This window comes from Ranitomeya imitator, chromosome 3, assembly GCF_032444005.1.
Source record: "Ranitomeya imitator isolate aRanImi1 chromosome 3, aRanImi1.pri, whole genome shotgun sequence".
Taxonomy (NCBI): Eukaryota; Metazoa; Chordata; class Amphibia; order Anura; family Dendrobatidae; genus Ranitomeya; species Ranitomeya imitator.
Window position 1 is genome coordinate 416662627 of NC_091284.1, and position 20144 is coordinate 416682770.

General features: G+C 43.2%; 1 protein-coding gene across 1 annotated transcript in view; it reads left to right on the plus strand.

Moving 5' to 3' along the window:
* Positions 1 to 17269, plus strand: part of PPIE (peptidylprolyl isomerase E) — a 29917-nt gene extending 12648 nt beyond the window's left edge. Inside the window, exons 5-10 of the mRNA XM_069757177.1 lie at positions 3211 to 3292; positions 3386 to 3486; positions 5898 to 6021; positions 8080 to 8265; positions 15326 to 15468; positions 17067 to 17269. Coding sequence (XP_069613278.1) covers positions 3211 to 3292; positions 3386 to 3486; positions 5898 to 6021; positions 8080 to 8265; positions 15326 to 15468; positions 17067 to 17135 — 705 coding nt within the window. The 3' untranslated portion in view covers positions 17136 to 17269. The remainder of the gene's footprint in view (positions 1 to 3210; positions 3293 to 3385; positions 3487 to 5897; positions 6022 to 8079; positions 8266 to 15325; positions 15469 to 17066) is intronic.
* The last annotated feature ends 2875 nt before the right edge of the window (positions 17270 to 20144 follow it).

Below are 20144 nucleotides of genomic sequence, written 5' to 3' on the forward strand. Positions count from 1 at the left end.
TCCCCCACATCTTGCTTATGTTCCCGTTGGTGGCGTAGTGCTTCTCGCATGCGCAAGTGCCGAATGCACTGCGCAGCTGTAGAAAAAGAGCGCGCTCGCCGCTATTCAGCGGTTTCTCAGTGGGCGCGGCCATCTTCCTGAGGCCGCGCGTGCGCAGATGGAGTCTCCTGCTTCCCGGGGCTTCAGGAAAATGGCCGCGGGATGCCGCGCGTGCGCAGATGGACATCGCGGCGGCCATTTTCCTGAAGCAGAGTTCGAAAACGGGGTGACAGGTTCCCTTTAATTTAAAGGGAACCTGTCAGCAGGATTGTGCACATTAACCTACAGACCGTGTCAGGTTGGTGCTGTTATACTTATTACAATGATACATTGGTTGATGAAGTCCGTCTTGTGGTTGTTTAATCTTTATTCTCAGTTTTCAGTTATTGAGATTCCCGTGCTCTGGGGCGGCCTGTGGGGGGCTTCATGTGGTGCATTGCTTACATATTCATCCTTTTTGGCTCATGACAGGTCACTCATTCTTCAATGACCAGCCCTCTATTTTACATACTGCATAGAATATTGTTTGAAAAAAAAAATTACATTTATCAGGCAGGCAGCGGCGCCTGCGCTGTAGCATGATACAATAGATAACATGCCTGTATTCATTTAACTTTGTTGGGGGGGGGGATCTTAATCAAAATGGCGTCAGTGGCCGCTCCTGCGCACTAGCATCATTCGAAACGGGTTAGATGCTGCTGTGTTGGCATCATTTGGCTCCATAAATATGGCTTTGCTGCCGTTTTGCTAGAAAGAAAATTGGCTCCATCAAAATGGTGGCGGTGGCACCGCCTGTGCAGTAGCATCTATCTGTGATCCAATAGATGCTACTTCGCAGGCGCCATCTTGATGGAGCCAATTTTTTTTTTCCTCTAGCAAAATGGCGGCAGCACAGTAGCATCTATCGCGTTCCAATTGATGCTACCTCCCAGGTGCGGCTACTGATATTCTATTTTTTTTTTCCTCCCCAACAAAATTCTGACAAATCAAATTAATATAGGCATGTTATCCATCGTATCATGCTGCAATGCAGGGACTGGCGCCCGCCTGGTAAATGTTAAATTTTTTATTTTTTGTTCAAACAATATTCTATGCAGTATGTAAAATCGAGAACAGGTCAATAGGGGATAGATGACCTGTCATAAGCCATACTGATGAATATGTAAGCAGAGCACCACATAAAGACCCCCCTACAGGCTGCCCTCAGGATCTCATTATCTGAAAGCTGAAAGTAAAGATTACACAACAACCACAAGACGGATTTCATCAACCAAGGTATCATTGTAATCAGTGTAACAGCGCCAACCTGACACTGTTTGTAGTTTACTGAGCACAATAATGCTTATAGGTATAGTGTAAAAGTGATAGCAAAATTATATATACACTAGATGGTAGCCCGATTCAGACGCATCGGGTATTCTAGAATATGTATGTAGTTTATTTATGAAGATTTTAGAATAATACATTGAATACACAGGATTCGGCCAACCGCAACCAATTAGCAAAGCGTGGTTCAAATCCCGCGCCAATTCGCGGCCGGACTGCGCCTGTCATTGATTGTTCGCGGCCGGCCACGTAGTATATAGCCAGCCACGTAGTATATAGCCCAGCCACGGAGTGTATAACAGCCCACATAGCATATAACACAGCTCACCTAGTATTTAACAGCATCATATCCCTGTTAAAAAAAAAAAAAAAAAAAAAGAATTAAAATAAAAAAGTTATACACTCACCTTCCGTTGGCCCCCGGATCCAGGTCGAAGCATTTACCGATGCTCCTCGTGCGCTCCGGTCCCAAGAGTGCATAGGCAGCATCAATAGTAAAAAGTTGGTCACACAGGGTTAATAACAGCGTTAACGGAGTGCTTTACACCGCGGCATAACGCGGTTCACTAACGCTGCCATTAACCCTGTGTGAGCGCTGACTGTGGGGAGTAAGGAGCGGCCATTTTGCTGCCGGACTGTGCCCTCGCTGATTGGTCGTGGCTGTTTTGCCGCGACCAATCAGCGACTTAAGATTTCCGTTACAGACAGAAAGACGTAAGTGGACCTTAGAAAATTATATAGTAGTTATTTTGCACCCTCTTATTAGAAGATGTGTATGTATACTCTTTTGCCAGAGTTCACTGTGTAAAAAGCTTTATGCAGTTCTACAGCAAGGCATAAGACTTCTCTAGTTGCAAAACAACCCCAAAAAGCTTGAACCAAAGATAACATTTAGGATTTGAACATTTGGGTAGACTTCCCAATGTTTTTGCAATAATTTTCACAACCACTCCTAATAAGAAATATAGAATACAGAATCTTGACAGGAGGATTGATCCCAGGTTGGCAATAATTAAAGTTCAATCTTTAGGCATTGTTGTAATTAGCAGCAGGGTTTGTATGTTAAAATTAAAAGGAAGATCAACCAGTATATTTTTGGGTGTTGTGACTGGAGAACATTACAGATTCTTGTCAACGGACAGTGACAGATGCACCAAATTCAATAGGAGGCATAGATTTGGGGCATCTTTACTCAAGCACACCATATAACAAGAGTGATGTATAAAATATCAAGCTTAATACATTTTCCCAGAGTGCGATGTCTGGATAAAGTCGATGTCTGGATTATGGCAGCCTCTAGATGGTGCTATGTACTTTGTGTGATCTACAATGTAATCATTATTGAAAGACTGCAGCGTTCCTTTTACATGATAACTATAATTATTTTGGCCATATAAAAGGTGCTCAGTGGATAGACAAGCAAATTGATGATCACGTTCATCTTTACCCGGGCCATTGATGAGAAACTAGCTTTATTACAAGCTGCTCGCACGTGGCTCATTGTCGGCCGAAGGTAAAATTCCTTTAGTAGTCGCTGAGACATTTTGTAGTTTGATATTTTTCCATGGAGTAATCAAAACGTTAACAAGTAATTTTTTGCATATTAGTCTGAAAGAATAAAGTTGCTTTTACCTTTCAGAATCTCTAGAAATGTTCTAGTGACCCAATTTATTCCTATGGACAGTGATTTTTGAAAGAAGATGGGAAGGGTCAAAAATTTTTAAGTGTAACCCTAACCTAAGACTGCTGTCAATTCCACTATATATTCATTTTGATCTTCTGCAGTATATTTTGTTAATGCTTCACCTTCAAACTAATAATTAACACTTGTCATATAATATCTAGAATGAATCTGAACTTTTTGGTCGAACCATACGTGTAAATCTTGCAAAACCTATGAGGCTAAAGGAAGGCTCTTCAAAGGCAGGTGAGTTCAACTAATGTATACAGTACAATTTTTTTTTTTTTTACTTTTTTTTTTCAAACTCTAATTTTTTTTTTTTAATTTTATAAATTCTAGTTTGGTCTGATGACGACTGGCTCAAAAAATTTTCTGGTAAAACACTGGATGAGAATGAACAGGCTGAAGGGACAGATGCTCCTAAACCTGCAGCACAAGAGGTAATGGTCATCTAATAATTATTGCTCAATGGGAAAGTAAAGCTATCAGCTGTATTAGGGGCCGATTCATTTAGGTGTTTACAACAGAATTGTGGTGTAAAACACCTTTAATAATTTGCAATATTTTTCACGCAACTACCAAAAATATTGTGACCTTTTTGGAGTTTACACACTAGCCTCGGCCAGCTACACCCATATGGGCATAGCATGGGTGGGACAGGATGTGGCTATGCCCACCTGTCAAATTCATGACTAGTTACACTACTGGAGTGGCATAACCGTCTCTTGAAATGTACTCCAGTTCCTCACTAGTGTACATTTGTATGCCTCCACCAAAATCAGTTGTGCCGAATTCATGAAGTTGCCTGCACCTCTTAATGAATTAGGCGCATTGTACTGTAGCTAGCCCCTTCATTGGCACTGGCATGCTGAACTCCAGTCAGGTTTTTCTAGGGTGCAATTTAACCCCTTAGTGACCTCTGTTTGGAGATACAGCAGTAAGACAATAAACATGGAAGAGCGCAGCATGAGAAGCACCAGGTGGTTTGATTGGGATGTTGCAATGGAAGGTTGGGGGAATAGCCGCTCACCTGGAAGGGATGTGCACCCCTGCACAACGCCGGCAGCGGACCTCTCCGTGCAGTCCTGCTCTGTTGCTCCAGGACCGCTCCTTGCTGTGCTTCCTGGTCTGGTCACGTGGGCCCAAGATCCAGTCACGTGATGCCACTTCACAGGATGTGACTTCACTTCAGGTCCTGTTGCCTGGAGATGAGCTCTATGGCCCCAACCTGCTCCAGCCACAATCCCTCAGGGGAAATGTAAACGTTTTTTTTGGAAAAAATGTGGTCCATTTAAGGAGCGCTATGGCTATAGAGCACACTGGAATAGATTAGTGGTGAACAAACCTTTTATTGAACCACTGCACGTTTCGGCAGCGGACTGCTACCTTCCTCAAGTGGATTTACAGGCCGTGTAGGAAGTGACGCATTAAATAGGGGTGGTGACCAATGGGATGGAAGCATTCAATGATGTCAATTAACCCTTTCTATACAAGCAATCAGCTGTCAGAAAGGCAGCAATAAAACCAAGAAAAAAAAATTAATATAAAAAAATCAAGTCAAAAAATTATCAAGAAATAGTGATGTATAATATAAAATGTACAATATATAAATATAAAAATATGTGAAATATAGCAGTATCGTAATAAAATAAAAAATATTTGAGCGAAGAGCACAGAATAAATGTGAGCAGAGCCTTATTCCGATTTTTGTGAGGCACAATGCACAAATAGACTACAGTACAGAGATTAGTCTTTATTTTTGCACGGTATAAGTGATCAGACTGCTTTATTCTTCGGGTTAGTGATATTACAGCGATACCAAAACATTTTTGGTAGTCTATCACACAGTAAAAGTGCTTTTTATAAAAGTTATTTCATCGCCATGTTCTGAGAGCTGTAACTCTTGTATCGTTTGTTGAACGCAGCTGTGTGAGGGCTTATTTTTTGCATGACGATTTGGAGATATTTTTGGTATCATTTCGGGCACAACATTTTTTGTTAATTCAGATTTTTAAGACAGAGAATGAACAAAAAACAGCAATTCAGTTAATTTTTTTTTTTTGTTTTGCTTTGCAAAGTTCATTGTGCAGTGAAAGTGATAAGGCTTTATTTTTTTCTTGTCAGTACAATTCCAGCAATATCACATTTATATAGTAAGTTTTTTTCATGTTTTGCTGCTTTTACGGACTAGAAACAATATTTTATAAAAATGATTTTGATTTTTACATCGCCATATTCTGAGAGCTGTAACTTTTTTTTAATCTTTTTTTTTTTTAACATTTTATTTTACTACTTTTCAGTTTTTTATACACTTGGTCCCACTGTGGGACATGTGTATTTTTTACTTTGATCGCTGGTCTCATGCACTGCAGTTATCATGTACTGTAGTGCCTGAGACCTGTCTGTCAGTGAGTCAGATATATCCTGCTTTAAGCCGGGTCTCATAGGTTCTAACAGGCCATTGTACCCTGGGGTCATCAGATGCCCTCAAGAGTACCATGGTAACAATCGGCATCAGTGATTACGATCATAGGGAGTCCAATCTGCCATAGAGGGTCTTTTAACCACTTGGATACCACGGTCGCCATTCACAGCAGTATTTGTGGGATTAATCTGCCCCAAAATTGTCCGGGTCCGTTACTGCAGGGTGTAGGATGTCATGTACCCCCTGGAATTTCATCCGCAAGGCAGCGCTATAAACCTATTCTTATGAAATAAAAGGCCCCTTAACTGCCACTGTTTTAATCATATTGGCGGGCGTTATGGGTTAATGTTAGACTGAGAATAACGGAACAAATGTTCTTATTTACTTTTAGACATCTTATCTTTGTGCTCCTTTTGATGCATACAGGGAGAGCCACCTCCTAAAAAAATACGAGCTAACCCCCAGGTCTACATGGATATCAAGATTGGGAACAAGCCCGCCGGACGTATTCGCTTTTTGTTACGAGCAGATGTTGTTCCCATGACAGTAGGTGAGTGTCCATGAATTATTGGATATCAGATAACAGATAATGGAATCTGTAAATTAGAAGAAAAGCAAAGTATTGGTATCTATTGTTAGAGATAAATATTATTTGTCAGAAGTGTCATTTGTATATGTACAGTAGTCTGTAAAAGAAGTGTCTATCGTTCTCCTTTTCTCTGGCTCTCCCTTTTTGCTCTCTGGCTCTCCCTTTTCGCTCTCTGGCTCTCCCTTTTCGCTCTCTGGCTCTCCCTTTTCGCTCTCTGGCTCTCCCTTTTCGCTCTCTGGCTCTCCCTTTTCTCTCAATTCATTTGAATTTGCCTTTCAGGACAAGGTACATGTTAGCATTGCCAAAGCAAGTGGTGAAATAACAGGGGGATGGGGATTTGGACACATCTAGGGAGGGGCATAGGAGCTCCTCTTATTCTGTGGCAGCCACTGACTTATTGCGCTACTATGACCGCTGCACTTTCCTCTTCCCCACAGTAGTATAGGCAGTTTCACTTATTCCTCCATGGAGGTGAAGTCTAGGAGATGATCGGTGTGTCTCTTGAAGTGAGTGTCCCTCCCTGTGTAGTATTTGGGGCACCTCAGCAGGAAGTGGGCATCGTCCTCCATGGCTTCCTGGGGGCACTGCTGGCAGCCTGTTCTCTCTGGGCTTTTAGTTCTGTCGGGGCCGCCTGGATTAGATGAATAGGCTGTGGATGCTCAGTCTATACCGGCTCAGGATCTGTTGCTCTTTGGGGGTTTGCTAGTTTCTCTAGATATGGGACCACTTTGTATACGTCTGTAGGTTCTGGTATATTGTCAGTTTCTGTGATTTGTTCATGTCGTTCTTCCAGAAGGTGAGATATTCCTCTTTGCCTTTGTGTACCATCTTCCGAATTTTGCCTTTTGTTAGGAAATGCAGTTGGTGGGTTGGTAAGGCTGGTTCTGGGTGATTTGGTTTGGGGGGGGGGTGGGGGCTTATTAATTCTCCTGGGGTTTCCTGGTGTAGCAAAGCAATTTGATGGTAGTAGCTGGGACTAGGGTTGAGCGACTTTTACTTTTTTAGGGTCGAGTCTGGTTTCGCGAAACCCGACTATCTCAAAAGTCGAGTCGAATGAAATCGGCCGATTATCGCGAAAAGTCGGGGATCAACCGAGACACGAAACCCAATGCAAAGTCAATGGAAAATCTCCCTCTCCCTCTCCCTGTCCCTCTCCCTCTCCTTGTCCATTTTTCAAGCTGGTGTTATAGAGTATTCTAATTTACTGAGATAATCTTTTGGGTTTTCATTGGCTCTAAGCCATAATCATTAACATAAATAAACACTTGAAATACATCACTCTGTTTGTAATGACTCTATATAATATGAGTTTCACTTCTTGTATTGAAGAACTGAAATAAATTAACTTTTTGATGATATTCTAATTTTGTGAGAATCACCTGTATAGGCTAATACAAACCTATGATTTAAATAGGTCTGTTTCTGATGATCCTTTCTTTTGCTAACCTTTTTTTTCCTTCCTGTAATGATTACGATTTTTTAAATGCCATTTGTCAGCAGGTTTGGCCATGTAGTCTGTCAAGAGCATGATGTAGGGACTGAGACCCTGATTCCAGCAAATGTATTAGTTTTCTGGGTGCAGCTGATCTAGCAGAGCTCAGATGTGGAGCTGTGTTAACCCACCCACACCACTGATTTGTAGTGTTCTGTGTACATTGTATATTGACAGAAAGATGCCAATCAGAGCTGGGGGCATGGATGGACTAGGAGGGTGGCTTATCTACTAGCGATAATCTCCTTCTGATAAAACACTAATTTTATTGAAACTGCAAAATACAGCTCAGTAAGTGGCACGCTGCTGGAATCCGTTTCCCCTGCATCATGGTGCTCTCAGATTACATAGCAAAAACCTGCTAACAGATTACTTTTAACATTACGTTAGAAAACAGATTTTAATTCTAAAATATAGTAGCAGATAAGTAATTGTTTGAGTCCAAAACATGGCTATTTGTTTGTATCAGAACTTATTTATTATTAACATACACTTTGTCCTTACGAATCTTTATTGGTGCCATGCAGAAAACTTCCGCTGTCTCTGCACACATGAGAAGGGCTTTGGCTTCAAAGGAAGCAGTTTCCATAGAGTTATCCCACAGTTCATGTGTCAGGGGGGTGACTTCACCAATCATAATGGCACAGGAGGAAAATCTATCTATGGGCGGAAATTCGATGATGAGAATTTCATTCTGAAGCACACAGGTCCAGGTAGGTAAGCTGCTTATTCCCGGAGCCATAACTTTTTTTAATTTTCCGTCAATATGGCCATGTGAGGGCTGTTTTTCTTTTTTTTTGTGGGACAAGTTGTACTTTTGAACGACACCATTGGTTTTCCAAGTGCGGTGAAATTGCAAAAAAATTGCAATCTCACACTTGTTTTTTGTTTGGCTTTTTTACTATGTTCACTAAATGCTAAAACTAACCTGCCATTATGATTCTCCAGGTCAGTACGAGTTCAAAGACGCCAAACATGTCTAGGTTCTTTTTTTATCTAAGTGGTGAAAAAAAATTCCAAACTTTGTTAAAAAAAATAAATTGCGCCATTTTTCGATACCCATAGCGTCTCCATTTTTTGTGATCTCTGTTTGGGTGAGGACTTATTTTTTGCGCTCCGAGCTGATGGTTTTAATGATACCATTTTGATGCAGATACAATCTTTTGATCGCCTGTTATTGCATTTTAATGCAATGTCACGGTGACCAAAAAAACCTTAATTCTGGCATCTTGACTTTTTTTTTCTCACTACACCGTTTAGCAATCAGGTTAATCCTTTTTTTGATAGATCGGGCGATTCTGAATGCGCCGATACCAAACGTGTATGTTTTGATTTTTGATTTTTTTTTTTTTTTTTGAATGGAGCGAAAGGGTAGGAATTTGAACTTTTATTTATTTTTTTTGTAGTTTTAAAAACTTTTTTTTTTTACTTTTGGCATGGTTCAATAGTCTCCATGGGAGACTAGAAGCTGCCATAACCCGATCGGCTCTGCTACATACTGGCAGTGATCAGATTGCTCACTTGCTATGAGCGCCGACCACCAGGCAGCACTCATAGCAATCCGGCAGTGACAACCATAGAGGTCTGCAGGAGACCTCTGGTTGTCATGCCAACCCATTGGTGACCCGCGTTCACGTGACGGTGGTCATCAATGGTCAGATTTCCAGCGCGATTGCCGGAAGTGCATGTTAAATGCCACTGTCAGCGTTTGACAGCAGCATTTAACGGGTTAATAGCCGCGGGTGGATCGCAATTCCACCGCGGCTGTTCTGTGCACATGTCAGCTGACGTCGGAAAGGGGTTAAAGGGGTCGTCCAGGGTTAGGAAAAATATAGCTGCTCTCACTACATGTTATGCTGAGCTCCAATACTACACAGTACATGTGGACCACTATGAATCATTTTGGGGAAGAAAGCCGCCATGTTTTTTAATCCTGGACAACAGATTTAAACTAACAAAGATGTGCTGTAAATCTTCACTTCAGGACTGAACCGCTTTAACCCCTTCATGACCCAGCCTATTTTGACCTTAAAGACCTTGCCGTTTTTTGCAATTCTGACCAGTGTCCCTTTATGAGGTAATAACTCGGGAACGCTTCAACGGATCCTAGCGGTTCTGAGATTGTTTTTTCGTGACATATTGGGCTTCATGTTAGTGGTAAATTTAGCTCAATAAATTCTGTGTTTATTTGTGATAAAAACGGAAATTTGCCGAAAATTTTGAAAATTTGGCAATTTTCAAATTTTGAATTTTTATTCTGTTAAACCAGAGAGTTATGTGACACAAAATAGTTAATAAATAACATTTCCCACACGTCTACTTTACATCAGCACAATTTTGGAAACAAAATTTTTTCTTTGCTAGGAAGTTATAAGGGTTAAAATTTGACCAGCGATTTCTCATTTTTACAACGAAATTTACAAAACCATTTTTTTTTAAGGACCACCTCACATTTGAAGTCAGTTTGAGGGGTCTTTATGGCTGAAAATACCCAAAAGTGACACCATTCTAAAAACTGCACCCCTCAAGGTGCACAAAACCACATTCCAGAAGTTTATTAACCCTTCAGGTGCTTCACAGCAGCAGAAGCAACATGGAAGGAAAAAATGAACATTTAACTTTTTAGTCACAAAAATGATCTTTTAGCAACAATTTTTTTATTTTCCCAATGGTAAAAAGAGAAACTGAACCACGAAAGTTGTTGTCCAATTTGTCCTGAGTACGCTGATACCTTATATGTGGGGGTAAACCACTGTTTGGGCGCACGGCAGGGCTTGGAAGGGAAAGAGCGCCATTTGACTTTTTGAATAAAAAATTGGCTCCACTCTTTAGCGGACACCATGTCACGTTTGGAGAGCCCCCGTGTGGCTAAAAATTGGAGCTCCCCCACAAGTGACCCCATTTTGGAAACGACGCCCCAAGGAACTTATCTAGATGCATAGTGAGCCCTTTAAACCCCCAGGTGCTTCACAAATTGATCCTTAAAAATGAAAAAGTACTTTTTTTTCACAAAAAAATTCTTTTAGCCTCAATTTTTTCATTTTCACATGGACAACAGGATAAAATGGATCCTAAAATTTGTTTGGCAATTTCTCCTGAGTACACCGATACCTCATATGTGGGGGTAAACCACTGTTTGGGCACAAGGCAGGGCTCGGAAGGGAAGGCGCGCCTTTTGACTTTTTGAATGGAAAATTAGCTCCAATTGTTAGCGGACACCATGTCGCATTTGGAGCGCCCCTGTGTGCCTATGCAATGGAGCTCACCCACAAGTGACCCCATTTTGGAAACTAGACCCCTCAAGGAACTTATCTAGATGCCTAGTGAGCACTTTAAACCCTCAGGTGCTTCACAGAAGTTTATAATGCAGAGCCATGAAAATAAAAAATAATTTTTCTTTTCTCAAAAATGATTTTTTAGCCTGGAATTTCCTATTTTGCCAATGGTAATAGGAGAAATAGGACCACAAATGTTGTTGTCCAGTTTGTCCTGAGTACGCAGATACCCCATATGTGGGGGTAAACCACTGTTTGGGCGCACGGCAGGGCTCAGAAGGGAAGGCACGCCATTTGGCTTTTTAAATGGAAAATTAGCTCCAATCATTAGCGGACACCATGTCGCGTTTGGAGAACCCCTGTGTGCCTAAACATTGGAGATCCCCCACAAATGACCCCATTTTGGAAACTAGACCCCCAAAGAAACTAATCTAGATGTGTTGTGAGCACTTTGAACCCTCAAGTGCTTCACAGAAGTTTATAATGCAGAGCCATGAAAATAAAAAAAAAATTTCTTTTCTCAAAAATGATTTTTTTAGCCCGCAATTTTTTATTTTCCCAAGGGTAACAGGAGAAATTTGACCCCAAAAGTTGTTTTCCAGTTTCTCCTGAGTACGCTGATACCCCATATGTGGGGGTAAACCACTGTTTAGGCACATGCTGGGGCTCGGAAGTGAAGTAGTGATGTTTTGAAATGCAGACTTTGATGGAATGCTGTACGGGCGTCACGTTGCGTTTGCAGAGCCCCTGATGTGACTAAACAGTACAAACCCCCCACAAGTGACCCCATTTAGGAAACTAGACCCCGAAATGAAATTATCTAGATATGTGGTGAGCACTTTCAACCCCCAAGTGCTTCACAGAAGTTTATAACGCAGAGCCGTGAAAATAATAAATACGTTTTCTTTCCACAAAAATGTTTTAGCAAGCAATTTTTTATTTTCTCAAGGGTAACAGGAGAAATTGGACCCCAGTAATTGTTGCGCAGTTTGTCCTGAGTATGCTGGTACCCCATATGTGGGGGTAAACCACTGTTTGGGCACACGTCGGGGCTCGGAAGGGAGGGAGCACCATTTGACTTTTTGAATACAAGATTGGCTGGAATCAATGGTGGCGCTATGTTGCGTTTGGAGACCCCCTGATGTGCCTAAACAGTGGAAACCCCTCAATTCTACCTCTAACACATCCCTAAACCTTATCCCAACTGTAGCCGTAACCCTAATCACAACCCTAACCCCAACAAACCCCTAACCCTAACCCCAACACACCCCTAACCACAACCCTAACCCTAAGACTATGTGCCAACGTTGCGGATTCGTATGAGATTTTTCAGCACCATTTTTGAAAAATCCGCGGGTAAAAGGCACTGCGTTTTACCTGCGGATTTACCGCGGATTGCCAGTGTTTTTTGTGCGGATTTCACCTGCGGATTCCTATTGAGGAACAGGTGTAAAACGCTGCGGAATCCGCACAAAAAATTGACATGCTGCGGAAAATACAACGCAGCGTTCCCGCGCAGTATTTTCCGCACCATGGGCACAGCGGATTTGGTTTTCCATATGTTTACATGGTACTGTAAACCTGATGGAACACTGCTGCGGATCCGCAGCCAAATCCGCACCATGTGCACATAGCCTAATTCTAAAGGTATGTGCACACGCTGCGGAAAACGCTGCGGATCCGCAGCAGTTTCCCATGAGTTTACAGTTCAATGTAAACCTATGGGAACCAAAAATCGCTGTACACATGCTGCAGAAAAACTGCACGGAAACGCAGCGATTTACATTCCGCAGCATGTCACTTCTTTCTGCGGATTCCGCAGCGGTTTTACAACTGCTCCAATAGAAAATCGCAGTTGTAAAACCGCAGTGAAATGCGCAGAAAAACCGCGGTAAATCCGCCATAAATCCACAGCGGTTTAGCACTGCGGATTTATCAAATCCTCTGCGGAAAAATCCGCAGAGGACCAGAATACGTGTGCACATCCCTACCCCTAACCCTAACCCTAGTTCTTACCCCAACCTTAGTGGGGAAAAAAAAAAATTCTTTATTTTTTTTATTGTCCCTACCTATGGGGGGGAGGGGGGGTCATTTACTATTTTTTTTTATTTTGATCACTGAGATAGGTTATATCTCAGTGATCAAAATGCACTCTGGAACGAATCTGCCGGCCGGCAGATTCGGCGGGCGCACTGCACATGCGCCCGCCATTTTGGAAGATGGCGGCGCCCAGGAAAGAAGACGGACGGACCCCAGGAGGCTAGGTAAGTATAAGTGGGGGGAGATCACGGCACGGGGGGGGGGGGGGGTGTCGGAGCACTGGGGGGTGTGGATCGGAGCATGGGGGGGTGGATCGGAACACGGGGGGGTGGATTGGAGCACGGGGTGGGGGATCGCTGTGCGGGGGGTGGATCGCTGTGCGGGGGGGGGTGATCGGAGTGCGGAGGGGTTTGATTGGAGCATGGGGGGTGTGATTGGAGCACGGGGGGAGCGGACAGGAGGAGGGGGGAGCGGAGCACAGGAAGGAGGGGAGCGGACCACAGATCGGGGGGCTGGGGGGGCGATGGGTGGGGTGGGTGCACATAAGTGTTTCCAGCCATGGCCGATGATATTGCAGCATCGGCCATGGCTGGATTGTAATATTTCACCAGTTTTTTAGGTGAAATATTACAAATCGCTCTGATTGGCAGTTTCACTTTCAACAGCCAATCAGAGCGATCGTAGCCACAGGGGGGTGAAGCCACCCCCCCTGGGCTAAACTACCACTCCCCCTGTCCCTGCAGATCGGGTGAAATGGGAGTTAACCCTTTCACCCGATCTGCAGGGACGCGATCTTTCCATGACGCATATGCTGCGTCATGGGTCGGAATGGCACCGACTTTCATGACGCAGCGTATGCGTCAAAGGTCGGGAAGGGGTTAATAACCCTTTTAGCACAAAAATGACAAGTGTGTCTGTCATCGCTGGGATCGTGTCTGGAGTGGTCCATCCACACATATTAAATGTCATCTATTACATAGCCAGCATCTGTGTCTTAAGTCATGACCAAAGGTGAACTACGATTGCTGTTCTTCACCGTTTAGATGCTGCTGTCAATTTGACAGCGATATTTAAATAGACATGGATTACCATGGCAGCTAGGGTCTGCCGAAGGCCCCTTTCGTTTCCATTTTTATACTCCTGTGAAGTTCATTCACAGGCTTGGCTTCGTTGGAGATCGCGATTTACACTATATACTGCAATACTGTGGTTTCTTTTAGTCTATGGTGTGATCAGAGGATTGCAGGTTAAAACCTCCCAAGGAGACTAAAGGTGTCGGAAGTTTTAAAACTAAAAAAAAAAAAAAATTTGTGAAAGGTCTCCATCGCACTCCCCATCTCTTCTTGCGATTGCCGTCCTCCTTCCCTGTTTCGTGTGGATGACGCGTCCGATGTTATCCACGCAGTGTCCTCCATTGTGCTCCTCCGCAGGCGTCTTTCTGGTCTCCGCTGCTGACAGCAGAACAAAGTAATGTGCATGCGTGGGAAAAGGCCAAAGAGGGCCAGTACGTGCACCCTGCAATACTTTGCTCCTCGGAAGGGCAGAGAAGTATGCCTGCGGAGTAGCACGATGGGGTACACTGTGGATAACGTAAGATGCGTCATCCACACGAAGCAGGGAAGGAGGAGGGCCATCGCAAGAAGAGATGCTTGTTCTCAGACCAGCAACGTCGTAGGTGAGCATAATGAAAATGGACCGTGCTGTAGGGAAGTATGTTTTTCTTGTTTTCTTTTGTTATGCAGATTGCATTGGGGACTTATGCGCACTAGTCTAGAATGCTGTAACAGACGACTTACAGGTGCTGGCTGGACTTTATATGGGAGAACCCTGGTGACATGTTGGCTGCAACAGATATGGGTTTTTTGAAAAAAAAACCCTCATCCGTCTAAGTAGAGGCTCTTGGAAGAAAGGGAAGGAAAAATACAAACGTAAAAACTTAAATTGGCTACTGAGGCAAGGGATAAAGAATGAATTGAACACAACTGTTGTATTTAGTGCCTTTTATGCAAATTTGAGCTATGATTTACTGTAATGTTTACGGCACTGCAGTCAGTAGAAAATAATAAAATCTGGGACTTGCACCTATTTGGAGTATGGGAATGACCTAAACTACCAGTTAGGTCCTGACTACTTCCATGTAGATGTGGCTGGTGGCCTTTATGGCCTAACTAGTTATAGACGTGGAGGGCAGATCTCAGAGGTGAGTTCTGAATCTGTTAGACATTAACAGCATATGAATGGAAATGCCTTAAATGTGTGTTTGCGAATACCCATTTCAGATATTTTGCATACCAAAGGGCATCATGACATATGGAATCTGTTCAGTTTGCTAAAATTTTGCGTAGGTGGAACTGAAAGCATATAGGCCACCATATTAGTTGTATGATTTTTACTGTAGTTATAGAATGTCTAATGTATTTGTCAAGTTTTCAGTCCTAAGGTTCTTGTCTATGTGCAGGTCTACTGTCTATGGCAAATTCGGGTCAAAATACAAATGGATCACAGTTCTTCATCACCTGTGACAAAACTGACTGGCTTGATGGGAAGCATGTTATATTTGGAGAGGTTATGGAGGGATTGGATGTTGTACGTCAGATGGAGGTCAGTAACTTCACTTTTTATTACCTATATACTCGAGTATAAGCCGACCCGAGTATAAGCCGACCCCCCCCCCTAATTTTTGCCACAAAAAACTTGGAAAACTTAATGACTCGAGTATAAGCCTAGGGTGGGAAATGCAGCAGCTACCGGTAAATGTCAAAAGTAAAAATGGATACCAATAAAAGTAAAATTAATTGAGACATCAGTAGGTTGTGTTTTTGAATATCCATATTGAATCAGGAGCCCCATATAATGCTCCATAAAGTTTATGATGGCCCCATAAGATGCTCCATATTAAAATATGCCCCATATAATCCTGCATAAAGGTTAATAATGGCCCCATAATATGCTCCATAGACACATTTGTCCAATATAATGCTGCACAAATGCGGATTATGGCCCCATAAGATGCTCCATAAAGATATTTGCCCCATATAGTGCTGCACAAACCTTGATTATGGCCCTAGAAGATGCTCCATACAGACACTTGCCCCATATACCGTAATGCTCCACAAACGTTAATTATGGCCCCATACAGACACTTGCCCCATATAGTGCTGCACAAATGTTATGGCCCCATATAGTGGTGCACAAATGTTATGGCCCCATATTGTGCTGCACAAATGTTATGGCCCTATATAGTGCTGCACAAACGTTATGGCCCCATATAGTGCTGCCCAACGTTATGGCCCCATAGATGCTCCATACAAACACTTGCCCCATTTGCTATTGCTGCGATTAAAAAAAATAATCACATACTCTCCTCTCGTCGCTCAGGCCCCCGGCACTTGCTATATTCATCTGCTCCATGTTCCGGCGCCATTCCATCTTCAGGGTCTTCTGCACTGACGTTCAGGCAGAGGGCACACACTAACCACGTCACCGCGCCCTCTAACCTGAGCGTCACTGCAGAAGATGGAGCGGAGCCGGAACATGGAGCAGGTGGATATCGCGCTGCACTGCGCTCTCCTCCCCGTTATACTCACCTGCTCCTGGCGCTATGCAGTCCCTGCTTCCCCGACGCTGCAGCTTCATCCTGTACTGAGCGGTCACCGTTACCGCTCATTACAGTAATGAATATGCGGCTCCACCTCTATGGGAGGTAGAGCCGCATATTCATTACTGTAATTAGCGGTGCCATGTGACCACTCAGTACAGGAAGAAGCTGCCGGGGAAGCCAGGGAACGCGCCAGGAGTAGGTGAGTATAATTAAACAGCTCCCCCTCCCCTGCCGACCCCTGGGTATGACTCGAGTATAAGCCGAGAGGGGGACTTTCAGCCTAAAAATGTGGTCTGAAAATCTTGGCTTATACTCAAGTATATGTGGTATTTTTTCCCTGTTGCTTGTCATGAAACTCAATTGAAGAAAACCGTTCTGTTTTCTCTATTAAAACAATCTATTCTGAGAAATTTGATGCATTAAAATCCAAGAAATCCTGCATTGGCCCATGAGCTAAGATCTCCAAACCATGTCAGAAACTGATCTATTCTTTTTATTTAAAAGCAAAATAAAAATCTTCCCTATCTTATCAACAGTCTACTTTGGCCAGTATATCTTTTAAGACATGTACACTTATAACTTTTATCTTTTATTGAAGGCTCAAGGGAGCAAGGATGGAAAACCAAAACAGAAAATAATCATCTCGGACTGTGGTGAATACGTATGACCTTGAATGATTTGTAACCTACATTCTAAACACTGAAGACGAAGACCAACAAATGTTATCAGAAGACTTTACATTTTCAGCAGAAATTTTTTTGTAAATTATTAATTTCTTAAAAATAAATATTTTGTTTTCTAGCTCTTGTTTCTTCTTTTTTTTTTTTTTTTTTTTGAGAGATCTCTAAGGAAAATCCTAAATTATTATACATTTATATAGCGCCATTTATTCCTTGGCGCTTTACATGTGAAAGGGGCAAATATAGACAAGCACAATAAACATGAGAAAAACAAGGCACACACAAGTACAGGAGGAGAGAGGACCCTGCCCGCGAGGGCTCACAGTCTACAGAGGATGGGTGATGATGCACTAGGACCGGGTAGAACTGGTTGTGCGGCGGTTCAGCAGACTAAGGCTCACTGCAGGTTATAGGCTTGTTGGAAGAGGTGAGTCTTCAGGTTCTTTTTGAAGGTTTCTGTGGTAGGCGAGAGTCTGATGTGTTGGGGTAGAGAGTTCCAGAGTATGGGGGAAGCACGGGAAAAGTCTTGTATGCGGTTGTGGGAAGAAGAGATAAGAGCGGAGTAAAAATAAAAAAAGCTGTTGCCTGTAATATACATTACTTTGCATTTACAGTCTTTACATTGTTTGCCTTCCCATATACACATGTTACTGACCAGGTGACATGCACCCATTGATACACTAAGGAGCGGGAACCATCACTGCTTACCGGCTCGGTGTCCTCTAAGATTAGAGTCACACTAGCGTTTACAAACTCGGTCCGATGCTGATCCAAAAAAGTGGGCCAAGTATCATGCCAGTGTCATGTGATTTTTAGCAAGTCGCATCTGTCTGACATACGTATGCAATACGTTTTTAACATCAGTTTTTACATACAGTAATTGTCATTTCAAGCTAGCGAATAAAACAATGTTTATATACAGTGCCTCGCAAAAGTATTCGACTCCCTGGAACTTTTCAACCTTTTCCCACATATCATGCTTCAAACATAAAGATACCAAATGTAAATTTTTGGTGAAGAATCAACAAGTGGAACACAATTGTGAAGTTGAACGAAATTTATTAATTATTTAAAATTTTGTGGAAAATCAAAAACTGAAAAGTGGGGCGTATAATATTATTCGGCACCTTTAACTTAATACTTTGTTGCGCCACCTTTTGCTGCGATTACAGCTGCAAGTCGCTTGGAGTATGTATCAGTTTTGAATATTGAGAGACTGTAATTCTTGCCCATTCTTCCTTGGCAAACAGCTCGTGCTCAGTGAGGTTTGATGGAGATCGTTTGTGAACAGCAGTTTTCAGCTCTTTCCACAGATTCTCAATTGGATTGAGGTCTGGACTTTGACTTGACCATTCTAACACCGGGATACGTTTATTTGTGAACCATTCCATTGTAGATATTGCTTTGTTTGGGATCATTGTCTTGTTGGAAGACAAATCTCCGTCCCAGTCTCAGGTCTTTTGCAGACTCCAACAGGTTTTCTTCAAGAATGGTCCTGTTTTTGGCTTCATCCATCTTCCCATCAATTTTAACCCCTTCCCGACCTTTGACGCCACGTAGGCGTCATAAAAGTCGGTGCCAATCCGACCTGTGACGCCTTTGTGGCGTCATTGAGGGATCGCGTCCCTGCAGATCAGGTGAAAGGGTTAACTCCAATTTCACCCGATCTGCAGGGACAGGAGGAGTGCTACTTTGCTTCACCCCCCGTGGCTACGATCGCTCTGATTGGCAGTTTCACTTTCAACAGCCAATCAGAGCGATTTGTAATATTTCACCTATGAAAACTGGTGAAATATTACTATCCAGCCAGGCCGATGCTGCAATATCATCGGCCATGGCTGGAAACCCTGATCTGCCCCCCACCGCCACCGATCTCCCCAGTCCTCCGTCCTGTGCTCCGCTCCCCTCCGTCCTTCTGTCTGCTCCCCCGTCCTGTCAGCTCCCCCCGTGCTCCGATCCCACCCCCCTGTGCTCCGATCCCCATGCTCCGATCTCCCCTCATACTTACCGAGCCTCCCGGTGTCTGTCCGTCTTCACCATTGGCGCCGCCATCTTCAAAAATAGCGGGCGAATCGGCCGGCTGATTCGTTCCAGGTAGGTTTGATCAGTCATCAAAATAAAAAAAAAGTAAATGACCCCCCCTACCTTTATCAATAATAAAATAAAGAAAATATATATATTTTTTTTTCCACTAGGGTTAGGGCTAGGGTTAGAATTAGGTTACGTGCACACTGTGCGGATTTGGCTGCAGATCCGCAGTGGATTGGCTGCGGATCCGCAGCGGATTGGCTGCTGCGGATACGTAGCAGTTTTCCATCAGGTTTACAGTACCATGTAAACCTTTGGAAAACCAAATCCGCTGTGCCCATGGTGCGGAAAATACCGTGTGGAAGCTCTGCGTTGTATTTTCCGCAGCATGTCAATTCTTTGTGCAGATTCAGCAGCGTTTTACACCTGTTCCTCAACAGGAATCCGCATGTGAAATTCGCACAAAAAAACACTGGAAATCCATGGTAAATCCGCAGGTAAAACGCAGTGCCTTTTACCTGCGGATTTTCAAAAAATCGTGCAGATAAATCACATGATTCCACAACGTGGGCACATAGCCTTAGGGTTGGAATTAGGGCTAGGGTTGGAAATAGGGTTAAGATTAGGCTTATGGTTAGGGGTGTGTTGGGGTTACGGGTGTGTTGGGGTTAGGGTTGTGGTTAAGGGTGTTTTGGGGTTAGGGTTGTGATTAGGGTTATGGCTACAATTGGGATTAGGGTTAGGGGTGTGTTGGGGTTAGTGTTGAAGTTAGAATTGAGGGGTTTCCACTGTTTAGGCACATCAGGGGTCTCCAAACGCAACATGGCGCCACCATTGATTCCAGCCAATCTTGCGTTCAAAAAGTCAAATGGTGCTCCCTCCCTTCCGAGCCCTGACGTGTGCCCAAACAGTGGTTTACCCCCACATATGGGGTACCAGCGTACTCAGGACAAACTGGGCAACAACTA